This window comes from Chaetura pelagica, unplaced genomic scaffold (genome assembly GCF_000747805.2).
Source record: "Chaetura pelagica isolate M959 unplaced genomic scaffold, ChaPel_1.0 scaffold109, whole genome shotgun sequence".
NCBI classification, from domain to species: domain Eukaryota; kingdom Metazoa; phylum Chordata; class Aves; order Apodiformes; family Apodidae; genus Chaetura; species Chaetura pelagica.
Genome location: NW_009970725.1, coordinates 9,220,325 through 9,233,987, shown reverse-complemented (window position 1 = coordinate 9,233,987; position 13,663 = coordinate 9,220,325). Strand labels below are relative to the sequence as shown.

Below are 13,663 nucleotides of genomic sequence, written 5' to 3'. Positions count from 1 at the left end.
GAAATGTCTCAGTGGAATTTGTATATGGGATCAGATCTGAATGAAATAAGTGCAGAGACAGAAATTCTGCCATTAATCGTGTTACTTTTATTTAAACAGTAAGGAGTGCTTTAAATATAAGTAGTTTTACATTTATTGATATTTGATGCTGAGTGTTGAACAGTACTGTACCCAAACAAAAAAAATATAACGCTTAATACAATGTTTATTGCTTATTGGTTTTGTATGAACATTAAAACTGGAAATTAATGTGAGAATAAGGCACCCTACTATTATGCTGACTTCCAGTAGTAACATGCACAACATTATGTTTTGCTTTTGCAAGTCAATTTTCTCATTTTCCTTATGAGAGAAAAATAATTTAGGTTTTATTATTTGGGGAAGAGCCAATGCTTGTCTGAGAATTCACAATTTGAAAGCATTTACTAGTTTCTATTTAAACTTGCACCTTACAAAGCTAGCTTTCATATGGCATGTCCCAATTTCTTTTTCTAAAGACAAAAAGTATTTTTGTTCTTCCTTTGCTGTTACTAGGAAACATGCCTTGCAAGAGGACTGTTCACGTAGTGCTTGAGACAAAAGACCTGACTTGCTTTTTTATCTGCATTTTTTTCTTGTGCTGACCCTGCTTGAAAGATAAAAATAAAAATGCAAAGGCATCTTTTCTGTCTTATCTTGTGTAGCCGGGCCTAAATCAGTGATCAGCACAAGGTGGCAGCTCCACAGAAGCTGCTTAAAAGCCTTTCTAAAAATTTTGATATGTCCTAAATTAGAGCTTCCCAACAGTTTCAATTTACATTCTGTCCAACTGTCCTTTTTCCTCAAGGATCTCACATTGGCTCTCACTCTTGTTTCAGGGCTGAGGAGAACAGTGATGCCTCAGTCAGACCCTCAGACGTGTAAGTCCTAGGGCAGAAATCACTTGCAAAGGCTTCAATGATTTGACAACCTATTGCTCAAGTGCTGACAAATGATCATATTAACAAACCAGAGAGACTTGGGTTGACCACCCACCCCAGCTCCCAGCTTTCTTTAAAGAGTTTAGTATGTTCTTTTTAGAAATTATCTGAAACAGTAGCAGAGACAAAGGGTTCTGATTTTTAATTTTATTTTCTTTAATTTAAAGCAGATTATATAATAATTTCCTGATGTTCTAATGTTTATTCTTTAAAACTGAAATGTGCTTGCAGGGTAAAATAAACACAACAGATAAACTTAATTATTCTATCAGTTATATGAAGTATGTTTCACATATATGGCAACACCCAGCTTCACATGAACTTTGAAATGCAAGATGTCTTTTAATTACATAAGTTATTACAGTACTGTTTTAAAGAAATATTTTGGTTATATGTAAACACTATAAATTAGCTGTTTAAAAAATAATCATGTAAGACAAGTATGGCATTGACATAGTTTAAAAAACAATAACTAGCCCTAAATCTGACTACTCTCAGGATAGAACAGCAGAAGCAGGTATCAATCTAATGCTATGGAATAACATGCTGAAAATTTGACTTAATTGAAGATACAGTGCTTCTTTGTGTTCCCTCCCCATTTTGTTTTTGTATTGTAAGATTTTTGACCAGCAGTGCCCTGAAGAGTGGGCCAACTTATTATGTGTGACAGGGTAATATATGCTATTTTGAATTTTGCCATTCTATATTAAAAGCCATCTAAATTAAGTCTCCTAAATATGTACTGGTTTAAATTAGAATCCTGAGGAATTATATTCTGTTTACTTGATGGTTTTGGTTAAGTGCAATTTGATGTATGCAGAATTCAGTTTCATGTAAAGTCATTCTTAGTAAGGCATATTAAAAAAAAATACAAAAGTGACAACATAATATTTAGTTTCTTGCTACAAAATCTTAGGCAAAAAATATTTTTGCATGTAGTAATGGACTTTATCCACTTGCTGGCTTAACAGGAGTTAAAATCTGTGCATTAAGCTTAACTGCCCTTGTCAGAATGTGCCATTGTGCTGTAATCCTGGTCCAAAGCTACATGATTTTGTTTCCGTGCTCAAACATCGCTTGCACAAACTGCTTGAAGACTCTGTCCATGTAAGTGCACTTCCTTGGCCATATGCCTTCCAGAAAACCAATATGGCCTCCACATGAAGTCAGAACCAAAGCAATGTTTGCATTTTGTTTGGCAGTTTCTATGGGTATAGCTATAAAGAGAGTAGAAGAAAAAATGTAAGTCCTTATTTTTCTATGAAATGCCAGCCTCTGGATAATTTCTCTTAAATGGTTCTCATCTTGTATAGGAATAAATATGCACAATATTAACATTTGCATTAATGGACTGCAGGATGTAGAACCATAGCTGTATTAGAAGCCTTTCTCCCTTCATCATTAACTCACCTTGTCTGTGTAAAAGCTTCAGAAATCACTCGACTTCATCTCTCTTTCAGTCCCACTGATGGAACAGCACCCATGTTAATGCATATTTACATTTTGGTATAAATAGTGGAAGTGAAAGGACAATCATGCCTGTAGTTGTTAACCTGTGTTGCAATATTCAACTTTGGGAATACCAAGGAACTTGGACCTCAATTGTGAATCCCATTCTTTTTGTAGGAGACTCACTGACAGCCTATAGGTAGCTGAAAGTCATCCATGAACTGCACCTGAGGCACCTGCTGATCTCAAAATGTGCAGAAAGGGAGACTGCAGTGCATCGTATTTGAATATGCAGAAATGTGGGTCTTAATCAATGCTAGCACCTGGGTAGTTCAGTTAGCACAACCTGACATGCATAAGACTTCATGAATGGTATTTTAGCGTGGTGGGATATGACACTATTATCATATGATCTGTTTGACACAACATTGGAGCAACATTCCATTCCATAAGGAATTGTGGTGTTTGTGCTTTTGATGTAATAATTATTTACTCCTAAACAAGCAGAAATCTCAATAAATTTCCCTTAAGAATGCCTTTTAGAGTTCCAGTTTTCAAACTATAAACCTAATGGAAGGGAAACAAATAAAATTCATGCATATTTTTTGACTACTCAGAATTGACAGAAAAAACAATAGCAAAAGAAGACATGCTTTGTCCAGATTGAAGGGAGCAGCATGAATGCCACTGCATCATCTAAAACCAGTTATGATTCCACAAGAAAAAATTCCTAATTCTAGGTCATAAGCTGCTAAATAAAAATGCCGCAGCACTGCAACACAATTTAGCAAGTAATTTCCAGGATTTCTATTGCTGCTTCATTTAAAAGTATTTTTGAAGGGAGATTTTTAATCAGGTTCACTCGGGTGGGGGTTTAGTTGTCCAACATCCCTTTCTGACTGAACTTCTTGCAGAGATACCCACCATTCAATTCTATTTCCAGAAGTCTGTATTCCTTAACCACTTTATACTTTTGCTATCTCAAGTTACCCTTGAATAGCCATTATGCCTGCCTATCACTACCCAAGTTCCCGACTTGCAGTTGGGTGCTGGCAGAGTTGCTGCTGTGTGTGCTTCAGGTGCAGATCTGCCTTCACTTTCAGCAACTAGAGAAGCAGCACAGCACCCACTCCTTGGCCAAAGAAGGACCCACAGCCAGAGAATGTCACAGGAGATCTCAAATGCAATGACTGTGGTGAACAAATGTGCAACTTAAAATAGATCAGGGCAGAAGCACTGGACCTGTGGAGCCAGAGAAGCAGTCTGAGCCTCAGAGGCCCTTCCCTGCAGTGTCTTCAACAATATGCTCTGTTCCACTCCACGACCTCAGCATGGATGCTAAAATAACCATATTAATGGCAGGGTTAGTGTCTTTTATGAATGCTGTGTTCTAAGGTTCCTGCACATAACATAAGGTAATGGACTGTGCCCTGAATGGAGCACAGACTGAGCTCCAGACAGCAATGGGATTCTCTTGCAGAGAATGTGAAATTCTTTGCTATTCAGTGCTATTTAATTTCTCTCACTCTCTCCCTCCTTTCGAAATTGCATGCATTTAAGTAGTTTATAGATTCCAGCATTTAGTAATTCCAGCATTTTGATTCTTTACTAGGTCGAAGAAACCATGCTCTTCACTGTCTCTCCTTTATTCTTCTTCAGCTGAAAAACTGAAAACACTATATGCAGTATCTGGGCCTTTTAAAGTATGCTGAGGCAAGACTGAAAAAAAAAAAGCTAATGAAATAAAAGCCTAGGGCCTGCCAGCCTTGACTGGGAAATAGCAGAGGCTGAAAACAAGAAATGCAGAAAACAATGTGTTATTTCTTGGAATCCAACACATGCATCATTTTCAGACTCCAGACTCAGCAAGCACTTGTCTGGAGTTTTGCCCAAGTTAATCTGCCCAACAATTTCAGCTCTGCCTCCCTTGGATTCCGTGGATAAATACAATGCAGCGTACAAGACAGTAGCTATGATTCATGTGAGCTTCTGCCAACTGCATGGGAATTTGCCCACTTATCTGTACCAAGCCATCTGCTCCTCTTCCCTCTAGTAGCATGTAGGCCACGTTAAACAGAAGGCTGATAAAGAACTAGGGATCAGACTCAAGCCCAAGTCCCCCACTCCAGCTTCAGGCAGTGAAACACACTTTCCATGGCTGTTCTGCAGCTGTTTCCCTGATCACTGTGGGGACTAATTCATAGGATTAGATGCAAGGGTATGGGGAGGAGTGTGTGAGGAGAGACAGACTTGATCTCCAAAAAACAGAGGTAACATAAGAACTCCATTGATCCTAATGGATTCAGGATCAGCTGCATACTGATCTGAACATATTCTTCTCTAGCTAAAATTGTGAAAAAACTTGATGGTTGTTGTCTGACTACTGTCAAAGCATAGAGAGAATTATCCTTTCCTGATGAGAAACTGCTTTGCTGGGGGTGTGGAAGGAAGATGACAGTAAATGTCTGCTCTGCTGTGCCAGCTCAGCTGGTGAAGCCCTTACAGGCAAGGCTTGCTGTCATGTCTGCACACCTATGATTCAGAGGTTGCCAACATAATGATACCTCCATAATAAGTTCGTTGGTGGTTAATTTTTAGTTCCCAAACTGACTGGAAATACTGCAGTAGGTGCTACATGCTGCCTGCCTCCAAACAGCTACAGCAGCTCTGTCCTACAAGCCTACCAGCACCAGGATGCTGGTTATCTTCTGTGCCAGGTAAGGTGCAAGCCACACATAGGTCTTCACAGAAGTCATCTTCCCCATCCTGAAGTTCTCCCTATTATAACTAACATACATTTACAGCAGAATTATGCCACAGATCATTGCTCTTACCACAAGCTGCAGCACAGTGCTGAATATGCAGTCATTTGCTTCCATCTGCAGTGAGGATTTTTAGCAAGTGCCAAGTTAGACCTGCTGGTACCTCTCTGCTCTTAGCTCCCCTGTGGCGAACAGAAGAGCCTGCCCTTGGCATAGTCAGTCTTGATACAGTTGGGTCACCATTTGTATAATTCCTTCCCAATGGAGTTTCTTGCTCTGCAGCTTCTCAGGAGACAGTTTAAAATGCTGTGTTGCTCTCCAGTGCCAAAATGCAAATTAGGCTTGGCAGTGGTGTGGTATTTTTCTCAAAGCTGTTTCTAGGGCCTGTTAGCCATCCACAAATAAACTCACAACGCAAACAGTGCAAAAAAACAGTGCCCTTTTTGCACTGTAAAGGGCACATGAATGGAGCACTGGATGTGATACACTCTAGGATAGACATGCCACTCTAGGTGGCATGACAAAAGATACTACTGTTCATTTTTGTCCACATGTAACCTCGTTACAAACTTAACGTTTGAACAGACCAAAATCTGTACTGTTTGATCCAGTAGGCACAGACCTGTTATTTGTGATCACAGAACCACAATGTAAATACGTATGTGCATGTGCACATGTGAAGCACTGTTGCCTTAAATAAGTCACTGCTGTCAGACTTTCTGTTCCATTGTTTGGTTGATTTCTCCCTGTTTCTTAGGCCTTTACACCCTACTTGTTATCTGTCTGGCCATTTAGTCAGCTTCATTCAACTGTGCTGTTCACATAATAGGATGCAAAATAACACTGAAGAGCAACTACTCCTAAGTTTGGATTCAGAGGGACAGAAAAAGTTCAGAGAGTTCAATAAAAAGTATAACTGAGCTTGAGAGAAACACGTAATTGGCACGGTGGCTCAAGAGAGAGTTGGCATGGTACTTTGCTTCAAGGGCAGGCTTTCAGCTTGGGCACAACACTCACCAGTGGCAATTAGCTAAGCATTAGTCTAGTGAAATTTAAGTCAGACACCTAATATGCTGCTTAAAGCCTCTGAGGAGAAAAATGCCACTTCAGATGAAAAATTAAATGTGATACTGATAATGAACGCTGTCTTTCCATCTTGATTTATTTTCCACACTTACAAAATAAAAGGGCTTGACTTGGTTATATTACGTATTTCCTGAAGCAATGACTCATTTAAATTAGTTATGGTGAGAGAAGTGTCATGCAATGAAAAAAGCATTTGTTTTAATTTGTTAGTATTATGCAATATGAGAACTGCATTCCAGAATTGAAACTACAGATCCATTAGCTGTCAACCTCTATGAACTTTAAACAGCAACATTAAGGAAGGACTGAAAATGAATTGTTTCTTCCTAATACTGGATTGAGAACAAAGGGCACACTTTCACAATATATTAAAAAATAATTGCTGCAAAGTACAAAGTGTACCAAAAAGTTATATGAGAAGAAATGATCAGGTAGAAAGAGGCAACAGAGACAGCATCTTCACTTTTTAAGTAAAGTGTCTTTATGTCCATACTGTGTAATGACAAAGCAGACTTGGGTTTGTATCCCCCAAGCTCTGTTATAGGAAGAGAGATGTGGCTGGTTTTATAAAGGATATATAAACACAAAGGAAGTCTGGCACAGCTTTCTCCCTAATGAGTTTTCTAGGCCTGTTTCCCAGCTGTCAGAAACTACAGCTATCTACAACAGAGGTGGAAGGTACATTAAAGGCTGGTAGGTATTACTGGGAGAAATGAGGCATGAAATAACCAGTCCCCAATGTCAATAAAATACTGGGGTCTGGATTAGAATAAATGTTGTGGCTTTGAATCCATCAGACAGTTGTGAGTGGAAACTGCCTCTGGTTGCCACAGGCTTACATAGTCCACAAACTTTTAATCAGAAAAAACAAGCTAGCTGCCAGAATAAAGTCACCTCCCAGAATAACACCAGCCCTTTATATTTGCTAACATAAAACAGCCCACAAGAGTGTCAGGATGAATGAATTCCAGTAGCTGATGGCAGCAGACAACTTCTAGGCTGCCAATCAGGGTGCCTTATGTCTCCTGCCAGCACAACTTCTCACATTGAGGATGCACATCACATACAAGAAAGGTGCCAAGGATATATACAGAGACATGTCATTAGCTGAAAATCAACGTTGTCCTGATGGCCCTTTCTAAGGTAAACTGCTCACAGCCAACAGCAGTAACTCTGTGAACTAAGAATAAACAAATGCCTAACCACCCCAATATTTTCACAGACAAGAGCTGGTTAGGGTCAGAGTCTAAGAGATGACCGACAATCTTTGCAACAGGCTTTAATACATCTTGTTTCAGGTATCTCTTGGAGTTCTACTTCACCCCTCTCTACACTGCAAGACTTCTAAGACATTCTAACAATAGGTTTCACACTTAATCTTATAGAAGAAACAACTCCTATAACCCACTGTTTACCAAGAGTTGTGTTTCTCTTAAAAACCAGCTCCAAAAGAGGAGAGATTTGCTACAGCTCTACTCTAGGGGACTCAATGTTTTGGCTCGTCAAGCAACACAATCCCAGAAATGTTGAGGCTGTAAGAGACCTCTTGAGAACATCTAGTTCAACTCCTCTACTCAGGCAGGGTTATCCAGAGCAGGCTGCCCAGGACTGTATCCAATAATATTTTGTGTATCTCCTTAGATGGAAACCCCACAACCTCTTTATGCCAGTATTCGAACACCCTCACAGTAAAGAAGTGCTTTCTTATGTTCAGATTGAATTTCATGGGGTCAGAGTCAATGGTTGGCTCTTAAAAGCTGGAGGTTACATTCTAAAATGAAGAGACAAAGGGATGTAGAATCTGCACTACCTTTAATCTAGCTAACAAAGATCCCAGTCCCAGTGGTAATAGGCTGAAAAAGGTTAACGAATCCTCCAGGGATAGAGATGCTGTCTGGTTTACTTGTGCTAACTGTCTAGCTTACTCCTGCCATAGTAAACTACTTCACTTAGGATCATAAACCACAAACTGAGCTAAAACTAAACACAGAGGTGAAGCTACTGTTCCCTCTCTAAGATACTTAATTGCAGAAGCACAGCAGATCACCCACCTAGAGGGAAAGTCATGCTTGGGGTCACCCATAAAAAATTAGCTTCAGAATCACCAGCAAGATTTCATATTTGGACACTGATTTTAGGGTCATGACCCCATCCATTCTCATTTTGAGGACATTATATGCTTATGACAGGAACAGCAACTGGGCAATTTCAAAGAAAAAAAAACATCAAATCAATCCCACAGAAGACAGTAAGTACAAAGGGAGTAAATCTGGCTTAGAAAGTCCCTAGACTACAAATTGCTGAAGGTGGATGTGGAATTCTAGAGGAGTATTGCTATGTTTGACCAGGTCTTACTTTTTAAGCCTTTGTTTTGGGAAATGTAAGGGATAGGTAGTTTGGCTAATCCAGGGTCACAATTTTTTCCTTCATATTAGGTGTCTGTCACCTCTTCATATTGTTCATGCATAGCATGGATGATGGCTGCTCAAGAGAGGAAGGAATCTGACTTTTTCTAGTGCACTTTATTGGAGTGGCCCTTTTTTCTTGGTGTCCCATCTGTCTCTAACAGGTCTTAGAACTATAAATAGTAACATAAATGTGTGGATCTTTCTCGTGTGTTGTACATCTGCGCACAAACAGCACACACAAACACAGAGTCTCTTCCAATTCCTTCATTCTTCCATTTGTTGTTCTAATCTCTTTGCCTACTCACTTTGGTTCTGTGACTGATTCTACAAAAATCTTGACTTGTGGTGGCATAAGAAAACATCCCTGAAATAAGTCCAGTGTATGAACTTTATTTATTTATTATTATTTTATTTAAAGATATCAGGTATTCACTGCTGAAGACTCCCCTTAACCAGCTGTTCATGATAGTACTTTTCCACTTTTATTCTCCCTCTTTACTCAGACACTCTAACCAATACACAGACCACAGAAACAATCACATCTTTTTAAGACAGTCAGAAACAGGCTCTTGATCTTCGGATCAATAGCAAAGAATGTTTGTAATGATAAGGTGTTCTGCAGAAAATGTGAAGAATGGCTAAAAACTCTGTTTTCCCTTGTCTGCTTCACCTTCTAGTTAGATTCTTACTAATTTCAGCATGCTTACTTCTAGTAGCTCACAAGCAACTCCCAGACATTCTTTATAGGGAGTGGATTGCAAAATGGCAGTAAAAAAATACTCTTTTTCAGAAAGTTTCATTGAACTCTGAATGTCTACAATCCAGGAATCTGTATCCAAGTTCTTCATTATAGGCTCTCTTCATACTTGGTGAACAGAAATGGGTGCTTCTAGGAGGACAACATATCTGCTATCTTCCTCATAGTGAGATAACTCTCACTCTAAATCTGCATATTTCTTTCTTTTGATTGTAAAGAGTCTACTAAGGGCTAACAATTGCCACCCCACCTGCTTCTGCATTCTGTACTAATCAGATCTCTCCATCATCAGCTCTTTTATGCATCTTACATTTGAAGTCAATTGCAAGACTGATTCAGCCCTGGAGGTTTTGATACGGACAAGTTTTTTTTATATACAAGTAACATTTAAACACACCTCCACACTCTATCGTTTTTATTAATAATTCCATAGACAGATAAAAATATTTTTAAAAGCTTAGACTTACCGTGACCTGGTGAGAAAACATCATCCACAGAGTTTAGACACAACACTGGAATTCCTACCGACTTCAGCTTGCGACATGGGCTGGCATCTTCATAGTAATCATCAATTGTACGGTAGCCAAACATGACTGAGGTGAACTGCTTATCAAATTCTCTAATAGTTCTAGCCTGAAGAGCAGAATTCAAATAGGGAACCATGTCAGCGTTTGGGAAACAGCACCCAGCTAAAGCAGAAGTAACATTTTCTGATTTGTATGTGATACCTGATTTTAGTCTTTAATTCTGAGCTACTGATTAACATTATGATTAAGGATGATTAAGGGACTGGAACACCTGCCTTACAAGGAAAGGCTGAGAGACCTGGGGCTTTTCAGTCTAGAGAGAAGACTGAGGGGGGATTTAATTAATGTCTATAAATACATGAGGGCTGAGCATCAAGAGGGCAGGGACAAGCTGTTTTCACTTGTGTCCTGTGATAGGATGAAGAGCAGTGGATTCAAACTCAAGCACAAGAAGTTCCACCTCAGTATGAGGAAGAACTTATTTACTGTGAAGGTTACAGAGCACTGGAACAGGCTCCCCAGAGAGGTTGTGGAGTTTCTTTCTCTGGAGACTTTCAAGACTTTTCTGGATGCCTTTCTGAGTCATCTGCCCCAGCTGTGTGTGGTTTTTGGTCCTGCTCTGGCAGGGAGGTTGGACTCTGATCTTCAGAGGTTCCTTCAAACCCCTAATATTCTGTGATTCTGTGATTTTCACATACCTTCATCACAAGATCCATATCAAATAATTTCTCCAACATTTGTCTATGCCTAAAAAGAAATAGAGAAAAATTGCAGGGTTTGTTTTTGTTATATAAACAGATGTAAGAATACTCTGCTTTATAGATACAATTATAGAAATAGCTTGTTAACAAGAACATGCTTGGATTTAATATTCTGTCCTATTAAAAATCCAGTTCCGTGCCTGAAATCCAACAGCAGAATTGTTCATTCATATGCAGGCACATCCAGCAACATAGTAAAAATGTGCATAAGCCATGAGAAAGATGCCAAAGATAAAAGAATTAAAGAGAATTACGTATTTGGGAACACAAAATGCACCCTATTTTTTCAAAGCAAAGAATTAACTAGTCCCTTCCATGCTTTTGCAGTTGAGATCGGCTGAAAAGAATTAGTTTATATTCATATATACTCAAAGGAAATATTTGCATGTGTAGTAGAAATTTTAAAAGTCCATTCACTTAATCCATAAATATAGAAGTGTCCTATTGTGCCAAGGAGAGGAATTGGTCTTGAGGAGCAAAGAAATTTAGTCACACCAATGATCACCTTTCTTGCAAAGATCCTTTTGATTTCCAGATTTACAGAAGAATGCACACAGAACAACTATGTGAAGTGTTCATTTTGCCAATATTATTATACCTGCTGTAGATCTTATGGTAACTTCCTTCCACCTTGCTAAATAGTTTAGACGGCAACTCACCTGCTGATAGAGGATTGTAGACAAGTAGTCAAGTAATAGTTGAAAAGAAGCCAGTTTAGTGGCTTCTCCAGAGATTCTACAGATTCAAAAACATTCCAACCCGCAGAGAAAATTGCAGCTGCCATTAAAGGAGTGTCTCTGCCAGTTCTGCCCAGGTAATTTAAAAGAAGCATCCTACAAACAGAAATGAAAACCAGAAACATATATACTATCAAACTGTTCGCTTCAATTTAAAGCAAATACAACAATCAGCCACCTTTTTGTTTGCTTTTCAGTAGTTTATTTTGCCAGCTCTACAGTTGTGCCTCATACTTCTAAAAGGTAGTCACTGTGATCAACATATGACTCATAAAGTTTGCTTTCTTTCTCTGCTGTCAGAGAGGAACTAAGTGCACTGTGTAGGATGTGGGTAGGAGTGCATTTAGAAATAGGTAGATACATACTAGTCATATTTAGATCACTAGAAGGGAAGAAAAGGTCACATAAAAGTATCTTACTCATGGAACAGGCCTTTCCAAGTTGTTAGTAAGTTTTACCACTTTACAAACTCTTGGTCTTCCTGCTCTGATGAATCTGACAAAAGCAAGACATCCCTGGCACACCTGCCTCACCATGAAGCTGTCATTTGAGTTGAAGGTAATGCCTTTACCTCACCTCACATGTATGAGAGAACACAGCTGCTCTTTAACACCAAGTTTGTAAAGAATGTGTTAGCTAATGAATAAAACTAACTAAACAAAATTATGAGCCAAATAAATGGCTTAAGTCTTGCCTTTCTGACCAATTACAATTTACAGTCGCTATTGCTGATGTATAGTTGAGTTGAAATGGGGAGAGTTCACCAGTACCTAAGCCTTCAAGTGTAGAAAAAATAGCAGTAAGAGAATAAAAGAAAAATACTATCAGAAAAGTGTAGTTATTTTACTGCCTGAGGCCCCAAAGTTTACAATCAGCATTTCAATACCAAGCCTTTAACTCAAAACATTAAGTTCTACAACTTAATATAGCTCCCTGGGCCACCAATACACTGTGCCTTGGCTTCATCTACCATACTTCAGCAGAAAGCAACTTCTAGGAAAGACATAATGAAGCAGCCTACCATCACAGAGACATTATCCCTGTGCATGACCTTAGCAGGTGATAGGACAGCAGTACAAAAAGAAAACCAGTCTTTGGTATTACCGAAGACTTGCCAGTTGGTAGGAACCAGCAGGAAAAGAACAGCAAACAGCACTTGGGAGTGGGCTCCTGCCATCAGCTCACACAGTTGAGTGAAATAAGGAAAGTCACCTGTGGCACATACAGGAGGTAAGTAACATATGTTCCCTCTCACCACAAAAAAGGAGAAAACTGAATCACCAGTGCTCTAAGAACACTGAGCCATAAAATAGTTTTAAGAAAAGTTGCAGTAATAGAAGGAGCCAATTCTCTAACAGAATTCACAGAAGATAGGAGGTAGAGGGAAGGTTTAAGAATCTTTATGTTAGAAAAGTCCCTTTCCAAAATAAGACATAGTGGAGATCAGTAGAACAAGTGGGCTTTAATTTACGTTTACACCTTTCTGAAGTGACAGTTTATTTTTCTTCTTAATTGGACAGATGTGTCCTATATAGATAAAATAGCTATGCAGGAAATTTTGAAAAGGAATAGATAATAAAAACTATTGTAAGATTAAGAAAAGTGGATGTTTTTCACAATATGCCCCTGGTGAGATTTCTACTACTGCTTAATTTTAAACATGCAAATGTTCCAATTAATTTTGAAGCATGGTAACAGTTCTCATGTGGATGACTAGAGACTCTTACAGTTTTCTGTAAAATTCAGCATATGCTTTCTCTTTGTGGTTCTCTTCCAAAAAAATCATTGGAGGAGGAAGGTGGAACATTTTGCCTAAAACCACCCAGTGGTGTTGATGAAGTAAAAGCCAGGAACAAAAAGAGAACCTCCATGCCATACTAACAGACTTTGCCACTAGGCACTATACCAAAACTAGGACAGAAATGACACTAAGGGCCAAACTGGCCTTTTGCAGCAGTAGCAGAACAGCTAGTTTCTACTGCACCTTCAGCCCTGAAAAGCTGGTGCTTCATCTACTACAGCCTGGCTCTCTGAGTTCTGCTGTAATGGTGCACCATGCATGAGGACACCCTTGGAGAACTACTGTGCTTTAAATCTGTATCTCATCATTGAATCTCATCAGATGCTCCTTTTGTTTTCACCACTTCCAATGAAACAAGTTTTTGCAACACATCATGTTATTTCATGTTTTGCATGCAAAAAGGTATGAGCTAGGGA

General features: G+C 39.0%; 1 protein-coding gene across 1 annotated transcript in view; it reads right to left on the bottom strand.

The window, feature by feature from the left end:
* Positions 1–1,608: 1,608 nt before the first annotated feature.
* Positions 1,609–13,663, bottom strand: part of ABHD3 (abhydrolase domain containing 3) — a 38,900-nt gene continuing 26,845 nt past the window's right edge. The window contains exons 6-9 of the mRNA XM_010006918.1: positions 11,369–11,542; positions 10,647–10,695; positions 9,889–10,054; positions 1,609–2,176 (exon numbers count right to left, since the gene is read on the bottom strand). Of these exons, the coding sequence (XP_010005220.1) occupies positions 2,004–2,176; positions 9,889–10,054; positions 10,647–10,695; positions 11,369–11,542 (562 nt within the window). The 3' untranslated portion in view covers positions 1,609–2,003. The remainder of the gene's footprint in view (positions 2,177–9,888; positions 10,055–10,646; positions 10,696–11,368; positions 11,543–13,663) is intronic.